At 36.7% G+C, this 26,519-nt stretch overlaps 1 protein-coding gene across 3 annotated transcripts; it reads right to left on the bottom strand.

The window, feature by feature from the left end:
- Positions 1–7,854: 7,854 nt before the first annotated feature.
- LOC144959405 (uncharacterized) lies at positions 7,855–26,430 on the bottom strand. 3 transcript variants are annotated; one of them, XM_078891982.1, is made up of 8 exons: positions 26,277–26,430; positions 24,815–25,158; positions 22,183–23,612; positions 20,260–20,431; positions 16,848–17,781; positions 14,725–14,846; positions 10,753–10,946; positions 7,855–9,468 (listed from the first exon to the last, which is right to left on the bottom strand). In XM_078891982.1, exons 2-8 carry the CDS (start codon positions 25,128–25,130, stop codon positions 8,632–8,634), a joined length of 4,005 nt encoding a protein of 1,334 aa, XP_078748108.1. In that variant the 5' UTR covers positions 25,131–25,158; positions 26,277–26,430; the 3' UTR covers positions 7,855–8,631. The 3 variants fall into 3 exon arrangements, with proteins under 3 accessions (XP_078748108.1, XP_078748109.1, XP_078748110.1); XM_078891983.1 differs by having other exon boundaries at positions 8,517–9,468; positions 25,877–26,427; XM_078891984.1 differs by having other exon boundaries at positions 8,517–9,468; positions 26,395–26,427.
- Positions 26,431–26,519: the final 89 nt, after the last annotated feature.

The following is a 26,519-nucleotide window of genomic DNA, read 5'->3' as shown; positions in this document are numbered from 1 at the left end:
AATAAGACTTAAAGAGGGGGTTTATGGTTTTCATGAGTTTTTTTCCACTTGAGCTTTTATAAAGCGCAATATCCATTAAACGTGCTCAAACCGCTTTACAAGGATCCCTGACCAACAGCAACACGCAAATAAAAATGAACCTGAGAGTTCTATAATATTTAGCTTATGTCAGGCCACAGCCTTCGTAAAGTTGGGGCCTGACACACAAGGACCGTAGCCATCGTAAAGTTATAGATAGAACGAAGATGACGTCACTCGGGTCTTTGTTATTATTTTTGCCATCCGCGTTTATGAGTACTTTTCACTAAATTGTATGAACCCGACTATAAATGTTCATGGATACACACAGTTTTGTGTGTTGGTCCATTATACTTCCGGATGGCAATGTTATGAGCTTCTTAGCCAAGCGCATTCTATCTATAGAAAGAAAGTAGTTGACGTCACTCAGGTCTTTGTTATTGTTTTTTGCTATCCACGTTTATGAGTAATTCTAACTAAATTGTATTATCCAGACTATAAAAGTTCAAGGTTACACAGAAGTTTGTGTGTTGGTACGTTATACTTCCGGATGGCAATGTTGTGAGCTTCTTAGCCAAGCGCATACTATCTATAGCCTGACACAAGGACTTGTGTATTGTGAGTACTGTCAATTGTCATGCTCCAGGAACCAAATGATTCTATTGGTTGAATTATTGAATACAACTCACAATTCGCTTTTTTTTTTGTCGTATCGTCTTGTCTTCAGCTTAATGGGAGCGATCTCTATTCATTAATGTTTTCGTCCAACCAAGTCATTGTTCACATGATTTGTTGTTGTACAACGATTGGACATTTCTTAAAAAATGTAAACATGCTGCTTTGTTTATGAAAGTTGCTGGCATACCCATGAGTCATGCTGAGCAAAATGACTAATTGTGACGTTATATATTTCTCAAACGGTGAACACTTCTCACTATGTGGGTCATTTTGAGCACACTTTACAATGTGACCAATGGCCTCGAGCACATGGAAATGTTATATAGATAGAATGCGCTTGGCCAAGGAGTTCGCAACATTGCCATCCGGAAGTATAACGGACCAACACACAAACTCTGTGTAACCATGAACTTTTATAGTCTGGTTAATACAGTTTAGTGAGAACAACTCACAAACGCGGATGGCAAAAACAATAACAAAGGCCTGAGTGACGTCATCTGCATACAACTATAGGAGATCATGCCCATTTAATTTTGGCCAGTGTCAGGCTATGAGTTTACGAAGGCTTCGCGGCCTCGACATGACGATATGCATTAGGGGATAACCCCCCCCCCCCCCCTCAACAAAGCAACAACAAAAACATCAGCATTCATAATATAGAGCAATATCTACTAAATGTGCTCAAAGCAATTTACAAGGGGTTCCAAGCCACAGCACCATTTCAAATGTTAAATAATATTATTTGTTTTGTTTTTAAGGGTTTTACGGCGCTTCCAACACATTTAGGTTATATCAGCGCCAGTAAAATGGAAGAAAATGGGATAGTAAAAAGTTCTAGAATTACAATAAAGCATCCAAGAAAAGGGAAGACAAAGGGGAATTGGTTCAAATAAAAAACAGGTGTAGATTCCAAAAGCACTCTATCAAAGTACTTAGTTTGAGATCAGTCAAAGTCTCATCCAGACACAAGCACAGGTCCCCGCTAAGAAGAACACACTCAAATGTTTTACAAATCATATATAATATAAAAAAAGCATAATACAGTGCATAACAGAGAGATGATTTACAATGAAAAAAAGATCATCTCCCAAAACTAACTATACATTCGACTGTTTCCCCCTCAGACAGGGGATCCGGGCAGGACCAGGACAAAACCCAGTAATCTCATTCCAAGACAAAGTCAGAAAGCATGTTGGAAAACAGATATAAGGGGATAGAAGACACAGTATGTACCCCCCTGCCCACTATGGGCATGGGAGGTCAGGAACCCCGCCCAGTTAAATGATATTACATTTCTTTCGGACAGAAACAACGCTGTTAACGGCCAGGTACTCAACTCATTTTACAAATGAGTACGGTGAGGGAATGTGAGTAAAAGAGCCTTTTTCCAAGGACTCAACTATGCGCCACTCAGAGCAGAACTCGAACCCAGAACCCTCCGATTCGAAGGCGAGTCTCACAATACTACTAGACTACAAAGCCGCGCAGGAATACAATTATAATAGATAATAATAATAAGTAATATATGCATGTATATTATAACAAATTTATTAAGATTGGGATATGTAGTGCACATGTATACACTATCTAGTGAATAAATTCTCTCTCTCTCTCTCTCTCTCTCTCTCTCTCTCTCTCTCTCAATCTCTCAAAAGCGGCATACACAATTCTCCTCTCCATTCCGTCTTACCCCCCCCCCTCACACACACACACACACACACACACGCATGCCTACGGACACAGCAGCAAAGGTGAGCAGAGTAACAAAAACAAATAAAAAGGGAGGCACCATTTTGAAATCAATTTAAACACACACAGAACAACAACATCAACAACAATAACAACAACGACGACGACGACGATGACGACAACAACAACAAAGGCATAACGAAGGTGTCCGACTCTGATCGTAGCCATCGTTATGTTATAGCCTGATACTGAAATCCAAAACGACTGGCAGTTTGACGTCATTATTTGTTTTTTTGCACCGCCTTGTGTTGTCGTTAGTAGAGCTCATGGAAACAAGTTATTTCATTGGTTGAACTACTGAATACAACTCACGATTTGTTGTCTTTTGTGGCAAAAGACTGGCATTTTGACGTCATTTTTTGATCAGTGTCAGGCCATAACTTTACGATGGCCACGCTCTGATCGTAGCCATCGTAAACTTTTATAGCCTGACACTGACCAAAAAATGACAAGTCTTTGGCCACAAAAGAAACCAAAAAACAAACCGTGAATTGTATTCAGTAGTTCAATCAATAATAACTTGTTTCCTTGAGCTCTACTAACGACAACTCATCAGACGCTGCACAATCCGAAAAAAACAAAACTGACGCAAACTATAAGTCTAAGAGGATTCTTGTGTCAGACAATAGGTAGTTCGAAGTTGACGTCACTCAGGTCTTTGTTATTATTTTTTTTTTGCCACGCTTGTGAGTAATGCTCACTAAACTGTATTAACTTGACTATAAACGATCATGGTGACACAAAGTTTGGTGTGTTGGAATGCGCTTGGCTAAGGAGCTCACAGCATTGCCATCCAGAAGTATAACGGACCAACACATAAAACTGGGTGTAACCATGAACTTTATAGTCTGGAAAATACAATTAAGTGAGAATTACTCATAAAACGCGGATGGCAAAAATCAATAACAAAGACATGAGTGACGTCAACTTCGAAAGTTAACGATGGCTCCGCTCTGAGTTAACTTCTAGCCTGACACTAAAACCCACTAAGACCCATATTTTGACATTTAATTTTAGGTTTGTGGACCACCTTGTGAGTTGTCTTTAGTAGTGGTCAAGGAAACAAGTGATCCCATTGGTTGGACGACTGTTGAATACAACTCACGATGTGTTTTCTTTGTGGCCAAAAACCTGTCTTTTGATACTATTTGGGGGGTTGGTTCGTATCAGGCCATCGACAGAGGTGATTTTCATAAGAAAAAAAATCACTAAAATCGTTATAAAACAAGAATGAAATAAGGTAAACATCTTTAAAATGTTTGTTTGTGTGTTTCTAAGGGTGTGGCGATGTTTGCGACACGTTTAGGTAATCTCAAGACCAGTAAAAATACAGAAAACATGAACGTCAAAAAAAAAGTCTAGATTTACTTAAAGCACACGAGAATATGTAGGACAAAGGAGATTAGTCAAACAGCGAACATAATATGTAGATTCCAAGATGTGTGTGTGTGTGTGTGTGTGTCTGTGTGTGTGTGAGTGTCTGTGTGTGTGTAGAAGGCCAGCAGATCCCATCCACTCCAAGTCAAAGACAAAGCGACACAGATAGAATGACTGATGATATAGGGGGATAGAGAACACAGAAAGAGTGACTTTCCCCCGATCAACTGAAGTAGCAATGACTATGAAAAATGTTTTTTTCTCTTTTTGAGGAAAATTTTTGTCTAAATTCAAAGCCCTATCTCCACTGAGTAAAAATCTTTTTGAATTTTGAAAATCCATTCATAAATAAACAAGTTATGCAGTTTCAAAGGTGTCATTTATTTGGATGACCCGCAAAGAGGAAAAAAACGCGAAAATATGGGACGCTTTTTCGGCATTTTTTTTCGACCTTTGGTTATATCTTGCGTAATAAATGGATTAAAAGATTGAAACTTGAAGAGCAAATTAGGATGGTGTTTTGTAAAATACGGGAAAAGTACTCGTCATATTCATATGAAATTTTACAACCAAAAAGAAGAAATGTTCATGTATTACCTTGTCAGCGACAAAACCTCCACGCCTGGTAGTTTTAGAAATATTTTACTCCAAAGAGTAAAAATTTATTTTTAACGGTCTTCTGGTAATCGCACGAGTTTTGTCGCTTGACATAATCTAAAATGACCTTTTTTTCTAACTGTGTGCCAACTTTCAGTCATATTCATCGATAAACAGCGTCGTAATTAATTTTTAAAAAATAGCATATACGAAACGCCTTCGTCCCATATTTTGACGCGAATTCGGGCACTTCGTGAGCGAAAAAGAGGCCCAAAGATTTGTGCGGGATAGTCATTGCTAACTGAAGGCTAAATATAGAGCCCTACTCAAGAGACGCTAACTCATATGAACGAAACCGTTCTCATTATTAGCATCAATCTCAAAATTATTAACATCAATTTATCATGATCGCAATCATTGTGTCTGTTATCAACCCACATGAACATAACAATAATTATCATTATCATTATAATCAATGTCATCTTTATAGCATTACTATAATCATGACTGTTGTGAACAATTCAATTATCATTAATTTATCAATATAATAATAATAATAATAATAATAATAATAATAATAATAATAATAATAATAATAATAATAATAATAATAATAATAATAATAATGATAATGATGTTGAAAACTTATATAGCTCTATAACTCAGAGACACCAGACGCTAAGCACTTATCTTTACAATGCTATCTTTACACTATCCCTATCATTATGACTGTTGTCGAAACATATAAGTATTTGGTCCATATAATTGTATCTATATAGTAATAAAAATAAAATAATATAATAAAATATGTATAAAATAATAATAATAATAATAATAATAATAATAATAATAATAATAATAATAATAATAATAATAATAATAATAAAATATTAATAAAATATTATATTAATATATTTTAAAGTTTCCCTTTCATTTCATATTGTCAATTATCTCTAGCATTTATAATTAACAATTGCTTGCCACTCTTTGGATAGGATTCTTTCTATCTGATCTTATATGGACCAAGCTACCTTATCACTGCTGGGTTGGTCAAAAAACAAAATCTAAGACACTCCCGTAATTGTTAAAGATCCCTTAGATGGGAGGCTGATACTCTACCTCGGAGCAAATCATAACCTCCAGGTATCCCAACGTCAGGTTTAAAGATGCTTTTACAAAAAATAAATTGATGTTGTCAATAATATGTATAAAATCTTATTTCCCCCAACACATGAGTTTCAATACCAATCTAACAGTTGTAAAAATGCTGAAATGGTGGATTAAAAACAACAAAACAGTAAAGGAATTAAGTACTGTACGTAGACATTATGGAGGTGGGCTTTCCAAATAATAATAAATAAATGAATAAATAAATAATAATAATAATAATAATAATAATAATAATAATAATAACAATAATAATAATAATAATAATAATAATAATAATAATAATAATAATAATATAATAATAATAATAATAATAATAATATTAAAAACAAAAATATTAATAATATCTTAATAATATCTTTCTTAAATCGTTTCAAGTACAATGACCCAGTTTTTCGTATTATACCAATATGATTAATTAATGGTTAAAATTATTACAAATTATCCTATGCAAATTGAACCAAAAGTAAGTGTGGTGTTATTATTATTTTTTCAACAAAAAAAAAGTACATTTGAAAAAAAAACTATAATATAATATAATATAATGGAAACCCAATTCAAGATATAATTCACCCTTGATAAATAATTCATAATACGACATGGATATATATCTTAGCAAAACGAAGGCAAGCAAAAAAAAATCTGATTTGTTTCTTTTCAACGTTTTAAGGTGCTTGCAACACATTAATTAAGGCTGTTTCGGCGCCAATAAAAAAGGAAGAACATGGGATAGTCAAAATATTTTATATTACAATTGAAAGTGCACGTGAAAAAGGAAGAAATAGGGAAATTGGTTCAAATACGGAATACATGTAGACTCCAAGGGCACACCATCGTAGACTCCAAGGGCACACCATTGTAGACTCCAAGGGCACACCATCGTAGACTCCAAGGGCACACCATCGTAGACTCCAAGGGCACACCATCGTAGACTCCAAGGGCACACCATCGTAGACTCCAAGGGCACACCATCGTAGACTCTAAGGGCACACCATCGTAGACTCCAAGGGCACACCATCGTAGACTCCAAGGGCACACCATCGTAGACTCCAAGGGCACACCATCGTAGACTCCAAGGGCACACCATCGTAGACTCCAAGGGCACACCATCGTAGACTCCAAGGGTACATCATCGATGTTCTAAATTTGAGATCACCTAAAAGTCCCAACTAAACACCAGCACAGCATCCCACTAAAAAGAATCACCTAAAAGTCCCAACTAAACACCAGCACAGCATCCCACTAAAAAGAATCACCTAAAAGTCCCAACTAAACACCAGCACAGCATCCCACTAAAAAGAATCACCTAAAAGTCCCAACTAAACACCAGCACAGCATCCCACTAAAAAGAATCACCTAAAAGTCCCAACTAAACACCAGCACAGCATCCCATTAAAAAGAATCACCTAAAAGTCCCAACTAAACACCAGCACAGCATCCCACTAAAAAGAATCACCTAAAAGTCCCAACTAAACACCAGCACAGCATCCCACTAAAAAGAATCACCTAAAAGTCCCAACTAAACACCAGAACAGAATCCCACTAAAAGGAATACACTCAAGTGTTTACAGGATATGCTTTATATATATACATATATATAAATCAGTACATAACAAATAGATGATTTACAAGTAAAAAAATATCATCTCCCAAAACAACCACTATACACTTGACTGTTTGCCTCTCAGTCAAGGATCTGGCCAGGACCAGATTCCAACATTCATTCCAACAGAAAGACAGAAAGCAAGTTGGAAAACAGATATAAGATAGAAGACACAGTCAGTGCCTCCCTGTGCACTACGGGAGCACAAAAGACAGTTTAAAAGCCTTAAATTACAAAATAACAATGCAGAAAATTGAATGCAATAATAGCAAATTGGCACAGCAGGTGGCAAATAAATATGAGTTTTATGAGTTCCAATACAATGGGGAAAAGAGTTGGAATTTCCCTTTCAGTGCGGCTATGTGGTCTTGTGGTAAGACACTCGCTTTCGGATTGGAAGGTCCTGGGTTCGAGCCTCACTCGCTCGGCACACAGTTGAGTCCTTGTGAAAGGCTCTTTACTCACATTCTCTCACCGTACTCAGGTGTAAAATGAATACCTGGTCGTTAACAGCGTCGTCTCTGTCCGAAAAAAAAATGTAATATCGCCTAACAGGCATCATGTCCCTGTTGGCCAGGGATCCAATGTAAAGCACTTTGAGCACGTTTAGTGGATATTGTGCTATATAAAAGCTCAATTTTATTTATTTTTATTAACTATCAGACTCTCTCTCCTTGTATTGATATCGACATTGGGAAGAAGGCGTCACAGCTGTGTTAGAAGCTGCCTCTGATATGTCAAGGTCCCACCTCTGAGATTTGGGGTGAGACATCGGAAAATATTAAAGAGTATTTGGTGTAGATGATAATCATGATGATGATGATGATAATTATGATGATGTTTGTTTGTTTGTTTGTTTTTAAGGGTTTTATGGCGCTGGCAACACATTAAGGTCATATCAGCGCCAGTAAAAAGGAAGAAAATTGGATAGTGAAAAGATTCTAGATATATATAATTTTAAAAAGGACTTGAGGAAAAAAGTAAGACAAAGGGGAGTGGTTCAAATAGGGATGCAGATGTAGATTCCAAGAGCACACTATCAGTGTACTTAGTTTGAGATCACCTAAATGTCTCACCCAGCACAAGATCCCACTAAGAGGAATACACTCAAAAGCTTACATTATATATTAAAAATAACATATAATAATACATAACAGGGAAAAAAATATCATCTCCCAAAACAATAACTATGCATTTGACTGTTTCTCTCCAAGCCAAGCATTCGGCCAGGGCCAGGGCAAAACCAAGTAATCTCATTCCAAGACAAAGACAGAAAACAAATTGAAAAACAGATATAGGGGGATAGAAGACACAGTATGTACCTCCCTGCCCACTATGTGAGGCCAGGAACCCCATCCAGATGATGATGATGATGATGATGATGATGATGATGATGATGATGATGATGATGGCAGAGATAATAATGGAGATGGCAAGAAAGACTATTTGTGACTGGAAGTAGATAATTCAGCATTCTCCAATGCTGATAACGAAGCATCAAATAATTCATCTTCATCATCATCATTATCATAATTATCATCACTCAGATTATGTCTAGCATTAAGAGCACTGTTTTCACCACAACTATCATTATCACTGTCATTAGGGTGATGAATAGCATGAGTTGGAATACCACCACCACCACCACGAACAAACGCAGATAAATTACCTAGCTTGTTTTTAATACTATGCGTAATGGAATTAATTTTAGACTGAGACTTGTGTAAAAGTTTGGAAGAATTGGAAGACGATGAAGGTGAAGAATGATGAATACGATGATGATGATTGTCACGGATGTTTCCATTATTATCACTGGAAGAATCATTCAAACTGGTACCAAGTCTCAATAATCCCGATGTTTCAGAAGCATCCCATAGATCTTCTTCATCTTCCTCATCAGCATCATCATCATCATCATCATTATTATCAATATTTCGTCCATTATCATTAATCTCAATACGATTTCTTTCACCACCATTATAATTATAGCTACTTCTGCCATTACGTCTTGAGCTTCGACTACTCAGAGACATAGAGTTCAGATTATTAATCGTTCTGATATCCCGCGTTGAAGACGAGGAGATGGGGGTCATAGGTATAGCGGATTGGTGGTGGTCGGCTTCTAAAGCTCTCAAGGTTTGGTCAGTCATTCGCTGGGCCGTTCGCATCTGTTCCACCTCCTGTTGATACTCTTTCTTCTCGTCGCCGTAACAGCACATGTATTCGAAGGTCTCGTATATAGCCATGATGAGACAGAAAACACCACACAGGATAAGTATCTGGAAGGTAAATGAATTTATTAGAAAGTAACAACATGAGTAAAAACCGACAAAGTTGTGTGTTTTAGTAAGCAAGGCTCTTCTACCCAGATGGCTACATAAGAGACAACTTGAAATACCCAAAGACCTGACTGAAACAAATGCTTAAAGAGTCTGCCTTTTATTCAATGAAATGTTGGTATTGCCTGTATGTATACAACTTTTATTTTCATCAAGCTGCAAATTATACTATATTATGTAATCATTTTAATGCAATAATTAATTTATACAGCGCACTTTATCCACAAAGTACTCTTAGGTGCTATACATACAAAGACAATAGACAACACAAAATACTATTACTTGTGTGGCTAAATGGTCTCGTGGTATGCAACTCGTTTTTGGATTGGGCAGAAGGTCCAGGGTTCGAGCCTTGCTCAGCGCACAGTTGACTCCTTGGAAAAGGCTCTTTACTCACTTTCTCTCACTGTACTCAGGTGTAAAATGAGTACCTTATTCTATTACGTAATCATTTTAATGCAATAATTAATTTAGACAACGCCCTTTTTCCACAAAGTAGTCTAACATAGCAGCACATGTATTTGAAGGTCTCGTATATAGCCATGACGAGACAGAACACACCACACAGGATAAGTATCTGGAAGAGTAAATCAATTTATTAGAAAGTAACAACATGAGTAAGTCTATGCGGTCGAGTGGTATGATTGACACTCTCTTTCGGATCCAAAGGTCCTGGGTTCAAGCCTCACTCGGCGCATAGTTGAGCCCTTGGAAAAGGCTCTTTATTCACTTTCTCTCACACTGTACTCAGGTGTAAAATGAGTACCTGGCAGTTAACAGCGTTATCTCTGTCCAGAAAAAATTGTAACATCGCCTAACAGGGGTCATGTCCCGTCCTAGATGATAATTGTTGCTGTTGGCCAGGGACCCTTGTAAAGCGCTTTGAGCACGTCTAGTGGATATTGCGCTTTATAAAAGTTCAATTAAATTTGACTGCTAAAAATCCTGTCTGAATAGGAATGTTTTCAAAAGTTTCCTAAAATTACTGAGTTTGGGGGATTCTTTGATTTTTTTATTAGCTTATAAAATGCATGTAGCATTTGTTTTGCACAAGAATGGGTGTAATTATAATATTCATCATCATCATAATGCACATTATCGTCATCATCACTGCCATCATCATCACAACTATTATCATTAGATTTCAATTTTAAAAACATATTTGTTAATATTAATTGTAATATTATATGTCAAACCCAGGCTATAAATAAACAGTTATGTTACCTTAAGAGTCTTATCAGAGACTGTCTCCACAACTTCTGTCTTCTGAGGTGGAGGTGGGCAGGACATATTACTGCTGACATCCAAGTATTGTCCACTCATGGCAGACTCCACCAAACTCCTTCTCTCATCAAATTCTGACCTTGACATTGGTGTTCCGAATAGCGTCAATCTCCACTTAGTCAACCTGCCTTTACCTATTAAATTAATTCAAAAAAAAAAAAAAAGAAATTGAAGTCACTATATCATCATCATCATCATCATTGCCTTTTTCACCCTGGGTCAGGGTATAGGTCACAGACAAACAGTTTCCATCCTTCTCTATCCTGAGCTAACTTTTTTTATCTCATTCCAGGTCTTACCACTTCTCTGTATATTGGTCGCCCAAGCTAAAAAAAGGATTTGGTTTGTCCGTCTGCATTTCTGTAATGGTTTGAGTTTAAGGGAAAGGGGTGTTAACCCTTTGCCAACCCCCAACCTGGAGGACCAGGTGACTCAAAGATGGGGGAATCACACACCATTAGTCGCCTTTTACGACATGCTGGCTTGGCATTGGGCTATTCTTGACCCTCTCAATTGAGGGACCCTGGACACCACAAAAATCAACAATGTACCCTCACAAGGATTAAATAACACTTCAAAACCCTGAATGTTGATGTAGTCTGGCATCAAATTTCATTTTCAAGAAGTTTTAATGACCAAGTGATGCTCATCAAGTTGTGAAATTGGAGGGAAAATTTCATAATTCTACAAATTGATGGTAATAGTAGGGAGGAGGTCTGATAGAGGTTCAAATCAAAACCAAAGTGATGTCATATCAAATTTACTTCACTATCGCCATACATGTCTTCTTCTGCAAAAAAATTTCCATCGAACTACAAATTTTCGGCTCTAATTACAGAACTATGTAAGCATCTTTAATTCAATCTAACTTGTTGACCAACTAAAATTCTCCTTTTCCTATGGTACAGAGAAACCAAGGATTGATTTGTTGACTGATTAACTGATTAATTTATTTAATGTTAGATTAATTGACCAATTCATAATGATGATAATTTTTGGTGTTGAATTGCCACAATTGTAACAAATTGAAAACGAAATGAATATGTTTATGTTGTGTATATTGCACGTGTGAAAGAAAGAGAGGAAGGGAGAGAGAGAGAGAGAGAGAGAGAGAGAGAGAGAGAGAGAGAGAGAGAGAGAGAGAGAGAGAGAAGAGAGAAGAGAGAGAGAGAGAGAGAGAGAGAGAGAGAGAGAGAGAGAGAGAGAGAGAGAGAGTAAGAGAGGAAAATAATGTAGAGTGAAATATCTGTTCAATGTTATAGTTATCATTTAACGTTATAACAAGTGTAACTAAATGACAAATTGCCATATTTATGGACAATAAAGATCTATTGTTATTATTATTATTATTATTATTATTATTATTATTATTATTATTATTATTATCATTTTCTTCAATATGCAGTAACTTCCTTTGATGGAAGATCTCTCCTTATTTGACATCCACACGAATACAATAAAAAACAAAACTTACAAATGACACTTTCATTTTAATTGACATTACTAATCGGTCACACAGAAGGAAACAATTCTCTTAAAACTTTTGGAGGCATTCTGATTCTGCAACATTGGGTGGCAGGTTGCTCCAGTCTAATTGTACATGTTTTGTTGTTCTTAAGGGTTTTACGGCGCTTTGTAACACATTAATCGTTCTGATATCCCGCGTTGAAGACGAGGAGAGGGTGGTCATAGGTATAGCGGATTGGTGGTCGGCTTCTAAAGAGCTCAAGGTTTGTTCCGTCATTCGCTGGGCTGTACGCATCTGTTCCACTTCCTGTTGATATTCTTTCTTCTCATCAGCGCCAGTAAAAAGGAGGAAAATTGGAGAGTGAAAAGATTCTAGATGTACAATAAAAGAGGACGTGAGGAAAAAAGTAAGACAAAGGGGAGTGGTTCAAATAGGGAACAGATGTAGATTCCAAGAGCACACTATCGGTGTACTTAGTTTGAGATCACCTAAATGTCTCACCCATACACCAGCACAAGATCCCATTAAGAGGAATACACTCAAATGCTTAAATTATACATTCAAAATAACAAACATTATAATACGTAATAGAGAGATGATTTACAAGAAAAAAAATATCATCTTCCAAAACAATAACTATGCATTTGACTGTTTCCCTCCCAGCCAAGTACTACGACCAAGACCAAGACAAAACCAAGTAATCTAATTCCAAGAGAAAGACAGGAAGCTAATTGGAAAACAGATATAGGGAGATAGAAGACACAATAAGTGCCACCCTGCCCACTATGGGAGGCCAGGAACCCCACCCAGTAATTGTACATGGAAAGTTTAGTGCCAAAGTCCACATATATTCAGGACTTTGAAGCAATATCTAGAATAGTTTAGAGCAAACTCGTATTTCATTGATTTAAATACAGAGATTAATACTGTCTTTTCTCGAAAACTACAAATTTTGACATTTTAAGAGGGCAGGTTTGATAATGATAAAAGCCTCTGTGTTTAGCATTTTGTTCTGTTTCGAAGCTGTTATAAAATTTTTTGTTCATTACAAAGCCTAAGGGGACGGACACAAAAATTATTCCTACTATAACTTTTTAAGGAGAAACTGAAATTGATATTACATATGAAGTGGTTCAAGGCTGATTTTAAGATGATTTTAAGAATCAAATGGAACCATCATTATATCATCTGAAATTGACTCACTGCCCTTCTCCCCCCAACTAGGTAATGTAAATGTTGCTGCTCGAAGCTCGAAGAAATAAATAATAATGTGAAATTGAATGTAAGCTTCAATTTAATTACAAAAACAGATCAAATGAATGTTTCGGGTTTCCCCTTTATCAACAAAACACAGGATGAATGAAACACCACAGATGAATGAGATAATGTGGAAGTGGCGTAATTCTATTCAATTTCACATTATTATTTATCCCCCCCCCCCAAACTAGGTATAGTTAAGAGATGTGAGTAAGTTATTAATTATGGTGCAATGAGTTAACAGAATGCAATTATCCTAACTAAAGCGTAGAATGTAATCATTAATGTCTATTTCACAGCAGACTTGCCAAATTGAAAACTTCAAATTTAGTAATTTTAATGAAAATTTTTAGTAATTTGACAAGGAAATTCGTAATTTCTGAAATTGTGTATGAACAACCACAATATTATTATTATTATTACCATCATTATTATAGTAGTAGTAGTATAGTAGTAGTAGTAGTAGTAGTAGTAGTAGAAGTAGTAGTAGTAGTAGTAGTAGTAGTAGATGTTGTTGTTGTTCTTCTTCTCATCATTATTATTATTATTTTTATTATCATTTAAGTATTACTAAGAATTAAAAATTCGTAATTTTCCATAAAATTTTGTATTTAGCCATGAAATTTGTCTAAAATTCGTAAAATTACGAAAAGTTCGTAAGATTCGGCATGTATGTCATAGGGTAGAGGGGGTTCTGATAACTCAGTTGGTAGAGTACTCACTTCACACGAAAAGGGACTGAAATCGATCCTGGGTGCAGTCGAGATTTTATTTCTGACTCCCCTGTCCACCCAGCAGTGAATGGGTAGCTGGGTCTATTAGATTTGGTGGAAAGTACTTTGTGATAGACTAGCGTCCTATCTAAAGGATAGCAAGCAATTGCTGTTGTCCGTTTCATGCTATAGAAGCTGGGATAAACTCCCGACTCCATAGGCCAAATGGCTCTGAAGAACTACTAAGACTAATAGGGATAAACTATCATTTGATGAACCGATAGGTTCTATACGAGACTACAAATATATAGGACAATTGCAGAGTCACCGTATTTATATATATATATATATATATATATATATATATATATATATATATATATATATATATATATATATATATATATATATATATATATTCTACTCAGATATTTGCAGAGAGTGTTTTGATATGTGTATGTACTTAGTACTGACCATATTTAGAATAGTCTGTGTCCAGTATGACCAAGGACCAGTTTCCAACGGGGGATTCCCCCCAGCACCTGACAGTGGTAAACGTCCAATCTTGAAATCCTAATGAGGAGTTGTCATTGGGTCTATTGTAAATTTAAACAAACAAAAAAAAAAAAGATTAATAAGTATAACATAACTGATCAAAGAGCTAAAAGCTAAGACACTATAACACACAATACTGTAATGTCCCAAAACAGCAGTACGTTTGCATTATACATATTATATGTGCAAAAGAAACTTTACATTTTTATCCGCTAAATTACTATTGCTTAACTCACTCAATCCTAGAGATTTTTGCTATTTTTCAAAATTGGAAAAAAACATATAAAAAATGAGCATGTACATAGATAGTTTTATTCAACTATCATTTATATTCAAAAAACCTAAAAACATTAGCTTTGATGCTACTCTTATAATTTGTCTCAGTAAAATGTAATAAATAGGCATGGGGTAAAAGTAACCTGGTAAACTACGGCTAAAGTCAGTGTTAGGGTTGAGTGTGTTAACATTGTGTTATAGTCAAGACTTTCATATCATCTGAAAGACCGATTATTATGGCACATGCATGCTTAGTTATATTGCAATCTGTTAATCATAGTAGGGAAGTGAATATTCTTGTACGGATGTTTATGGTCAATTTTTTTTATTTTTTTTTATTCAAGGAGCATAATTAGAAGACCTTATTGAACAATTGTGTGTCTGCACTGTCAGATGTGTAACTACAGGAACCAGCAAATGCATGGGTGCAAGCAACTGGGCCTCAAAAAGCCTGCAAGTCTACTTATGACCAGACATATAATCTGAAAAAGCCTGCAAGATTCACGGATTTACCTCGTCATTTGAAGTATTGTTCTCAGCATCTAGTCTTCATAATAGTAGTCCACAATTGTTGTATGTTTAATCCAAAGGTTGTAATGCAGTAATTTGTTAAGTTTCTTGTCACAAGTTGCACAATTTTAAAATATACAAAAATAAACTAAAAAATTAAAAAAGTGTCCTATCACAGTCTCAGGGGATAACATAGGCCGGCGACGTTTTTGTTCGGTAATCCAATCGGCCGGCAGGCCGGCTGTAGCCGGCACTCTTGCACCCATGCAAATGTATTGATTGACCATGGATGACCTATACTTATTTGCAGGCCTGATAACCCAAATTATCTCATTGTTCTAATGGAAATACTCTCAAACTAAATGCTGTTTTTGTTTTTGTTTGTTTTTAAGGGTTTTACGGCGCTTGCAACACATTAAGGTCATATCAGCGCCAGTAAAAAGGAAGAAAATGGGATAGTAAAAAGTTCTAGAATTACAATATAGCATCCAAGAAAAGGGAAGACAAAGGGGAATTGATTCAAATAAGAAACAGGTGTAGATTCCAAAAGCACTCTATCAAAGTTCTTAGTTTGAGATCACTAAAAGTCTCATCCAGACACAAGCACAGGTCCCTGCTAAGAGGAACACACTCAAATGTTTTACAAATCATATATAATATAAAGAAAGCATAATACAGTGCATAACAGAGAGACGATTTACAATGAAAAAAAATATCATCTCCCAAAACTAACTATACATTCGATTGTTTCCCTCTCAGCCAGGGGATCCGGCCAGGTAAAACCAAGTAATCTCATTCCAAGACAAAGACAGAAAGCAAGTTGGAAAACAGATATAAGGGGATAGAAGACACAGTATGTACCCCCCTGCCCACTATCAAACTAAATGCAAAATATTCCCCATGACAACAATGTTAAATAAAATGAGCCCATCATTGCATCCGGTTATCAGACCTGCAAATATGTTAACACTAACCATAGACCATAAATAGCTCAATAGAGATGTTGATATAACAATAAATTAAATTTGTTACTTGATTAATTTATAGATAGTATGTGCTTGGCTAAGAAGTTCATAACATTGCCATCTGGAAGTATAACGGACCAACACACAAAACTGTGTTGTATCCATGAACGTTTATAGTCGGGTTAATACAGTTCAGTGAGCATTACTCATAAACGCGGATGGCAAAAAACAATAACAAAGACCTGAGTGACGTCATCTTCGAACTATCTATAAGAAATGAATATGGCTCACCTTGGGGCTGCAATGACTGACACTGTCTTACTAGGGCTGATGAGTTTGACGGACAATTTCCCCCTGTAAGGATGGGACAACCACACCGTCACCTGCACACTCTCCAGTGTAAATAAACCATAACCACGGATATCCTCCTCTTTGACCATATCCCAAACGATCAGAGACATCCTATTATTCTTACTATTACCTCCCTTAGGTATATAAAGTTGCAAATCTTCTAAATCATTGGTTTGAGAGTAAGACGTCATCCACGGAACGTACTTCCAAACCCGTGCCGCGTTGACCATCCGCCACGACGAAAGCAGACCAAATCCGTGTTTGTGGCTATGACTTAATCCAGCACCATTTTGCTGCCAATGTGCGATATCAACATCGACTTTCTTAGCGGTGAGGATTATAATGTACTGAACATCTCTCCAAGTCAGGCACGGTCTCGCCTGTAACATCAAAGCGATCAGTCCAGCGGCCAATGGTGCAGCCGCGCTTGTACCAGTATGTCCCTCTGTACATCCGCTTGGATTATGATATGTCCAATCGGTGGTCACGATATCTCTTTTGTTTCTAGTCCCGCTGCTAAATGTCACTCCGAGCATCGACGCACATTCTTCAGAATAGTACGGCATGACACCGCTCTCATCCACGGCACCAATCGTGACCGTGTAGATTGAATTTGCATAACCGTCGAAATTGCAATTGTCTTTGTTTAGACCACCGTTGCCACTAGCGACGACGTAAATACTACCATAACCATGACGTCCGAATTCAATGCCGTGCCGCATTGCCCTAGCTGCCATGAGATGAGGCCCATCCACTGTCTTGCCATCGTCTTCGGGACCCCAAGAACAGCTGTAGACATCGTTTATTTCCATTCCTTTGTTGAATGCTTCAGCTTCTAGACTGTCAGTCATCACGCCATCTAACACTCTAATGCCTGGTTGTTTGAGGAAAAATGAGAATGAAAAAAGAAAAATAAGGAATTACTACAACTTCTCATGGGGGTACCAATAGCTCAGTTGATAGAGCACTCGCTTCACATACAAAGAGACTGAGATCAATCTCAGGAAAAGTCTAGATTCTTTTCTAACCCCCCTGTCCACACAGAATTGAATGAATGGGTAGCTAGGTCAGGTAGATTTGGTGGAAAGTACTTTCTGATAGACTACCATCCTATCCAAAGAGTAGCAAGCAATTGCTATTGCCTGTTTCACACCATAGACACCAGGAGAAACTCCAGTTCCATGGACATAATGGCTCAGACTCAGGAGGACTACTTAAATCTTTGTTTTTACCATCAAGATGTAATATAATATTACTGAGAGATTTTTAAAAAAAAAGTTTTTATATAGCGCAATATCCATTAAAAGTGCTCAAAGCGCTTTACAAAGGGTCCTTGACCAATGGTAACACCCAAAATAAAGAACGAGACATGACGCCTGTTCGGCGATAATACAATTTTTTTTCCGACACAGACAACGCTGTTAACGGCAAGGTACTCATTTTACACCTGATATGGTGAGAGAATGTGAGTTAAGCCTTTTCCAAGGACTCAACTATGCGCTGAGCGAGGCTCAAACTCAGGTCCTTCCGACCTGAAAGCATGTGTCATACCACAAGACCACATAGCCGAGAGATGATCGACGAGGAAAAATATAATCTCTCACAAAAATATACCTTTAACTGCTTCCTCTTAGAAAAGGCTTCAGGAACGGCAAAGGTGAAACCAAATGGTTTCGTTCGAAAAGAATAACCCAAAGTCACTTGGAAAGGAGAAATTAAAGTGGATAGGGATAGACGTAGCATGGTCTAGTAGGAAAGGCATGCTGATAACATCTAATGTTTTACTTCAACAAGAAACTGAGCTATGATTGCTCGTTTTGTGGTGCTACACTAACTGACAACTAGGTTATGTGGTATGGTTTTTTTTGTTTAAAACATAGACTTAAAGAAAAGATTTCTCTTGGGATGTATAAAGAGAATTTATTTTTATTATCTTTTCATTTGTATTTGGGGGTTGTTGTGAATGAAAGTTATTGTATCGTCCATCTTATGTAGTATCGTTCACAACTAGCGTCTGTTCTATTAGCTCTACCTTGTTGGGAGTCAGTCCGTATCCAACCGTCATCCTGTACACATGTGTCTTATATTATATTGTTTAATTTGGTTTGTTGATTCTTGGAATAAATACGTCAATGCAATGTAAATCCATTATTAAAACTCTACTCTACTTTCATATCCAATTTTTATAGCATTGCTTGTAACTGCTGTATATTTTATGGAAATTTTTTTTGATTTTATTATATTTGATGTTTATTTTGTTTTTAATTAGCTACATATTTTCATCAATTAGTTCATGACAGTGTATAAATCTGTGCTAATATAACGATGAATAATGTGTAACATTATGATAATTTCCATTCAGGATCAATAAAGTATATCTGATCTTTTCTTATCTTATCAATTAATGATCTAAGAACACAACAGGGGTCTCGACAGTTCTATTGGAAAGCTTGGCTTCACATGCAGATGGCGACAGAGATAAATCCCAATTGAAGTTGAGTTATTTCTCCTCCCCATGTCCACCCACCCAACAGGAATTGATTGGGTAGCTGTGTCTAGAGATCTGGCCAAAAGTATTTTGCACTAAATTAACATCTTATCCAAAGGGTTGTTAGCAATTGCTATTGTTCATTTCGTCTTACCGGGATAAATCCCTGGCTCCATGGACCTAATGGCTTCGAGGGACTACTTTTTTTTTTTTGGACTTAACTTAACTTATGCCTCTTGGCTCCTGGCGTAGCATAGGGCCTCAACAGCACTCTTCTTCTGTTCTTGGCACAGACCTTTGCCGATCTCCAGGTAAGATTGGAGATGCAAAAATCTTGGTGAAGGTTTCTCCTCCAAGTCTGTTTAGGTAAACCCTATTTCCTCTTGCCCTGTGGGTTCCATTCAGGAGCCTGCTTGGTTATATGTGACCCTTCGCCTCAAAACGGTATTAAGTCGGGATGGTTAAGATGTTGAAAATTGAATTTACAGCCAGAAATATCAGATTTGTGTTGAGTTTGTATGTTTTATTGAGGAGAATGGATACCATATTTAGGGTGCTAATGCCAACACTTTATATTTTTGACCAGTTTAACATTTAATTCGGCTTTTAAGCACATGGTCCGTTCCGACATAATACCGTTTTGAGACGATGGGTCACATATTACAGGACTCTTTCCGCAGGGTATGGCCAACCCATCGCCATTTAAAATATTTTATTTATACTCAGGGTATTCGAACCCACCGGTCCAGATGAGTAGTATCCATCGTCAGAAAACGGTTTCTAATTGAAAACGACCGCTGATACTACTCAGAAGGCAGAACCTCCGCCACCTTTTTTAAGCAGCCAATTCCACCAAGTACTTACCTGCTATATTGGCTCCATAGGCGACGCCCACTCCGCATAGTCTATTATTGGCAACTGCAGCAATCTCACCAGCACAGCGAGTCCCGTGATGATTTGCCTTCTTCTTTGTACTGGGGGTTGGGTCGGGGTCGTCGTCGTTGAAATCCCAGCTACCTCGGTAATTATAGTTTGCCTAGAGGGACGAAAATTAATTAGGTAGAGCAGAAATGAGGATGAAGACAATGAGTGATGAAGTCCGAAAAAAAAAGATGGAAATACATCGGCCACGTGCTAGGGAAAGAATCGGATAATGACTGTGTGATGACTGCATTCCAATAAAAGAAAAATAGCGTGGTCTGTAAAATATTATTCAAAATGGAAGTTACAGACTTAAATGGAAGAAGAAGAAGAGACTAGAAGTAGAGCTCAACAGACTAGTCACATCCCTATGGGTTTTAAAACAAAAAAAAAAAAAAAACAAAACAAAGAAAAACACAGCAGTCTGTAAAATATACAAAATTGAAGTTACAGACTTGAAAGGAAGAAAAAGAAGAAAGTAAGAGATTAGAAGTAGAGCTCAACAGACTAGTCACATCTCTATGGGTTTTAAAACAAAAAAACAACAAAAAAACAAAAAAAACAAAAAAAGACAAAAAAACTAGCCACGTCCCAAAGACTGAGGCAGATACACAGGATGTCCATAAAAAGAAAGACAAAACAAAGAAGAGGCAGAGGATTTCCATAAGACAAAGACATCATTTTGAAAAATTAAAACAGAAGCATAAATTTTGCACTCTCTTCTCTCTCTCTCTTTCTCTCTCTCTCGTTGAGGGATCCCAGAACTAAAATAAAAACAAGATGCCACATATTACAGTCTGTAAAATATTCAAAATTGAAGTTACAGACTTAAAAGGAAGAAGAAGAAGAAAGTAAGGTTAGAAGTAGAGTTCAACGGTCACATTCCTATGGGTTTTAAAACAAAAAACAAAACAAATAAAAATAGACAAAGAAAAATACCTAATCACGCCCCAAAGACTGAGGCAGATACACAGGATGTTCATCAAAAGAAAGACAAAAACAAAGAAGAGGGAGAGGATTTTCATGAGATAAAAGACATTATTTTGAAAAATGAAAGCAGAAGCATAAATTTTGCTCTCTCTCTCTCTCCTCCTCCTCCCTCCCTCCCTCTCTCTCTCTCTCTCTCTCTCTCTCTCTCTCTCTCTCTCTCTCTCTCTCTCTCTCTCTCTCTCTCTCTCTCTCTCTCCCCCCCCCCCCCTCCTCTCTCGTTGAAGGAACCCAGAACTAAAATAAAAACATGATGACACATATTGCAGGAAATCATATAGAACAAAAAACCAAAAACATAACAAGAATCGGCCTCCTCTACTAGAAGAGGTTAAAGGGCCCCATTCAGCCTGTTATCTTGCTTTATGTATCAACCAATCCATTATATCATAAATGAAAGAATAAATATGAGGAGAATGCTAACCTTTAACTTAAAGAAAAAAAGAGGGGCCTAAATGAGTCAATAAAACGGAGATATAGATAAAGGGAGTAAATCTGACCCATGAATAAACAACACAAAACAAACGACGTTTCGGACTTTTTTAAGTAAACACAAAATACATATATTTATATATATTATTTTTGAAAATATTTACCACAATGTTTGAGTCAGTCTAGATTAATGTTTCAGGCTTAATTCGCCATCGTCAGGACTGAGTTGTTTTGTTGACTGTTGTTGTTTGTTGAAGTGGTTCCGATGACGATGGCGAATTAAGCCTGAAACATTAATGTAGACTGTCTCAAACATTGTGGTAAATATTTTTTAAAATAATACTTCGCTCCATTACTACATGTCGAGCACTTTTCGTACCATATTTGTATCAAACAGATTCAATATATTTATATATATATATATATTTATATTATCATTTATATTACCTTTAAGTCATCATTCCGCCATTGAAGGCCATCATCAACAACAGCAACAGTGACTCCTGACCCTGTGTAACCTTTGGCCCACACACCAGTTACATTGATATCCATGGAAGGTGTGGCCAAATTGTGGAGATGCCACTGATGGGGATAGGCTGGGTCATTGAATGAGATGAATGAAGATGACGATGACGATGACCGTCTTCTTTTCCTTAAATTTGGTTTGTACAACGATGATGATGATGATGATGATGATGATGATGACGATTTTAATGACAAGGATGATGACGAGGACTTTGAGGACTGTGACAATGGTACTGAGAGTCTTCTATTCACTTGTCTACGATGAGTTGATGAATCTTGTAAATTGAAATGTAGAACTCTGACTTTGTGGTGATCACCTCCACTACCACTCAAGAAAGAAGAACTCCCTCTTGTAGGTTGATGGCACAGATCAAAATTGAAACTCGACTGTAGCAACTTAGTGACTGTTTCATTATTATGTAAAATTTTAAAGAAAGAATTTATCACAGAGTGAGCATGTTCTAATAAATCCCTGGTTGGTTTTGACGACATTGCATTTATAATATTTTCATGTTTTAAAACAGAAGAAGAGGAGTAGTTTAATAGTTGGTGTATAATTTCAGCCAAAATAGACCTGGTTTCATCTGTAAAATAAGCGTTGCAACCACTACAATTGTCATTTCCATTGAGGAATGAATCTAATTCATTAAAAAACATTTTAAGACAGTTTTTTAATCTGGAAGACTTTAGAACATTTTCGAGACTAAGAACAGCATCCTGAATATTATTATCATTATGGGTAATTTTTGTACTTTTATGCAAATTCTTTATAAAAGGCTTTTCTTGGAAGGCTATGGAAAGCGGTAAAACAATATCACACCAAAACCTCTTGATATGACTATGACTATGACATTTATATTTGAACAACAATGAAAAATTCGTGTCATTGTCTTTGTTGTTGTAAAGCAATGAGAGTAAAGCTTTTAGCGCCATTGAAAGAGTGTGATTAGAATTATCCTGGCTCATATCTGAAAATGAACTTAAATTCAAATGACGTGTGTCTTTTTCTCTCCGTCTAAATGGAAGATACTGATCATTTTGCACCTTCGATTTTGCAATTTTATCTTTCGTCTGTGGGACATTTCCGTTTGTCCTTGACCAGCGGTGATGGGTAGATTCTGCATGAAAAGTGACGACCTCACCATGGGAAAGCAGATTCCTTTCAACGATTTTTTTGTGGATTAGAAATTTTGCAGTATTATTAGCGTGAAGTAAATCTGGGTGGAGATGATGGATTGTGGACAGTGAAGGTCTTACTCCCTTTTGATTTTCATCTTGGAAGCACATAAGAACGTGATTGGGAAAATTTGAAAAGACGTGGACAACTACAAGATGAAGTTCTTTGGCAAGCTCTGTGGAGAAGAAGTGATATCACATAGTTATAGCACTGACTGATTTATATACTGTGTTCTACTAATATAAAAGCACAGGGGGGGGGGGGGGGGGGGATATGAGATTGTCTAGAACTTATTACTTATGCAAATACAGAGCTGCCTACTTGATATTTCAAAAAGGGAAAAAAAGATAAAAAGTCACTTTAAAAAGCTTTATAAATAAATAATTTGCCTTCAGTAAGATCCAAAAAATGCTCCTAAGTCCTAAATATAGTTTAAACTTTCCTTTTCAACAAGATTTATTGAGTCAGAGAGGCAAATGCAGTGCAAAGTTCGAGTCAAACATTCGTATTTCTACGAATTTTTCCTTGTACTAAGCAGGCCTGCAAATATCCATTTAGAGTTAGATAATTTATAATGATTGTTTAATATGATTGTAAAATGTTGAGCTAGTATTTTGTTTTCTAATTCATGCTACAAAGATTGGGGTTATCTTTATCTTTGCAGTGCCGTTGGAGGACTACATTCGTGCCATTGATTTTAAAGCCAACATGATGAGATATTTATAAAACTTGAGCTTTTATGTAATGCAATATCCACTAAATGGAGAGGCTTCGTGTTTTGTTCCCATACGAAGCCTCTCCATTTTCACTCTTTCGTTAGTATTTTCACGATCACTGGCTTCAGGCAGCCCCTTCTGTTTTCTACAATATCCACTAGATGTGCTCAAAGTGCTTTACAACAGATCCCTAGCCTACAGCAACACTTAATATATGTAGGACAAGGCATGACACCTGTTAGGTGATATTACGATTTTTTTCCAATAGAGACAATGCTGTTAATGGGCGAGAGCTGAACTGGAGTCTCTGGAGAGTCTCGTTAAAAGGAGAGAAAATGGCAACGGTTGGAGCATGTCTGTCGAAGACCTGATGAAACACTCATAAAAAAAAGGCTCTGCGATGGACACCCCAAAGAAAGAGGAAGTGAGGCTGCCCCAAGGAGATTTGGAGACGCACCGTAGAGAGGGACCTAAAACAGAGAGGTCTGCCTCGTGATGGCCCCAAGAACAGTTGCTGACGGGACCAATGGAAATCCCTTGCATTGCCTCAAGTGCCAATAGGCTCGGAGAAGATTGAGTTGAGCTATATAAAAGCTCAAGTTTTAAGAATAGTGTCACATTGCATTTTGACAGCAAAGGGATCAGGCAACAATCAACTTACCATTGTAGTGATGCTTGGTACAGCCAGTATTACCAACTCCATTTAGTTTTTCATTCTCCTGGCCATTATCTATCAACCCGTTAACATCATGGTGCTGCGATAGTTTTGATAACTGTGCATGTGCAGTATTAGTGAGTGATTGGCACTTGAACCCTACATGGATCTGGACAACCCAACACAAAACTGGTGTCCGCTTCTCTCGAAAGACGCTCTTGTCTTTTAATGCTTGGCTGACATGACGTAAAGGAAAGCCTTGTGTTGTCATCACTGTTGCCAAGAGAACAAACAGGGCATGGAAAGTGAAGGAAGACGTCATGGTAGTGCGTCATATTCCCATCAATCACCTGTGACAGAATCATAAAGATTTGTAGTTAGTATATAGCAATAAAAATCGAAGATGAAAATATCCTATATATAATAATATATAATAAGACAGCTCAAGTACAATGGGCAGAGAAGAGATGATAATCAATTCTATCCTGTGTAAGTGTAAGAGTAAGGGAGTAGGTAGTAGTAAGTTGTAAGATCTAATATTAATATTATGTTGATTAATAGAGATAAGAAAATAAAAGAAACTGTCTCAGGAGACCAAGATTTTGGAGACCAAAATGGCCCGTTTTGACTAGGGAGACCAAGATTTTGTCTCTTAGCTAGGTACTTTGGTAAACGTCCATTTGGCCCTCCAGCATGGAGCTGATAAATGGCCTAGTGGCAGTGACCCGATTTTTTAAACTTCTGAGTGATGGGTCTCAGAAAAAGGTCCATAGATTTTTTGTTTATGGATGGATTTTAATGATTTATGTCTTATTTTCTTCAGGAGGAATTAGTCTATCGTTTGGTGTAGTTTATTTAAAGTCAATGACAATTTAGTATATCTTTTGATTATGATTATGGATAAAATAGAGTATAATTTAGCTTTGGGTAATTAAAAGATTAGAACTAGGTAAATCAAATTTCATGATGGCACATTTATTTAGACCGTCTAACATCTTTTTTATAAAATCAAATTCAGGCCAAAGCTGTATACTGCATCCATGAAATTCGTTCCAGCAAAATCCTTACTCAAATCTTAGCGGCCATTTTAGACCAGTTTTGAAATCCAAATGGTGGTTACAACCGGAAATGCAACAATTTTCAGGTCACAAAGTCCGTCAGTAAATAACAAAGGCAAATAGAATACCATTTTTCAGCCTTTTAACTAGGATAACTTCTCTTCTGCTTAACTGATTTTCACAATTTTGATATCATTAGAATCGTGTTGAAAAGTACTTTAAAATGATGTAGGTTTCAAGGGGCTCAATCCAATTTGAGTACCTACTTAGGCTAAAACTAAAAACTGTATTTTCATTCGCTGTGATACGAATTTTCATTTCCCCAGACAGGTGTCTGGTCTGGGGATAATGAAATGACAGCAATTTTCATTACCAAAAAAATAAATCACATTTTCATTATATAATCTTACAGCATCCTAATTTTACGTCTTTTTCACAAGTACTGTTGTTATATAAACATATTTTTCTCTACTGGATATATGATTCTTTTGTTGACTTTAACAAGGAAACTTAACTAAGAGTAAAAACACGAAAATCGTCTATGAATCACCAAACGTCAACAATGGATTTGTGAACGCAATTTTTTAGATCTCTCTTGGAAATTTATAAGTGTTTAGAGGCATTACTCTGTGTGGGGACATGCAAACATGCTA

This window comes from Berghia stephanieae, chromosome 14 (assembly GCF_034508935.2).
Source record: "Berghia stephanieae isolate SIO BIC M18660-M18661 chromosome 14, UCSD_Bste_1.3, whole genome shotgun sequence".
Lineage (NCBI taxonomy): Eukaryota > Metazoa > Mollusca > Gastropoda > Nudibranchia > Aeolidiidae > Berghia > Berghia stephanieae.
Note: the sequence above shows the minus strand (reverse complement) of the source record. Positions and strands in the feature narration are given on the sequence as shown.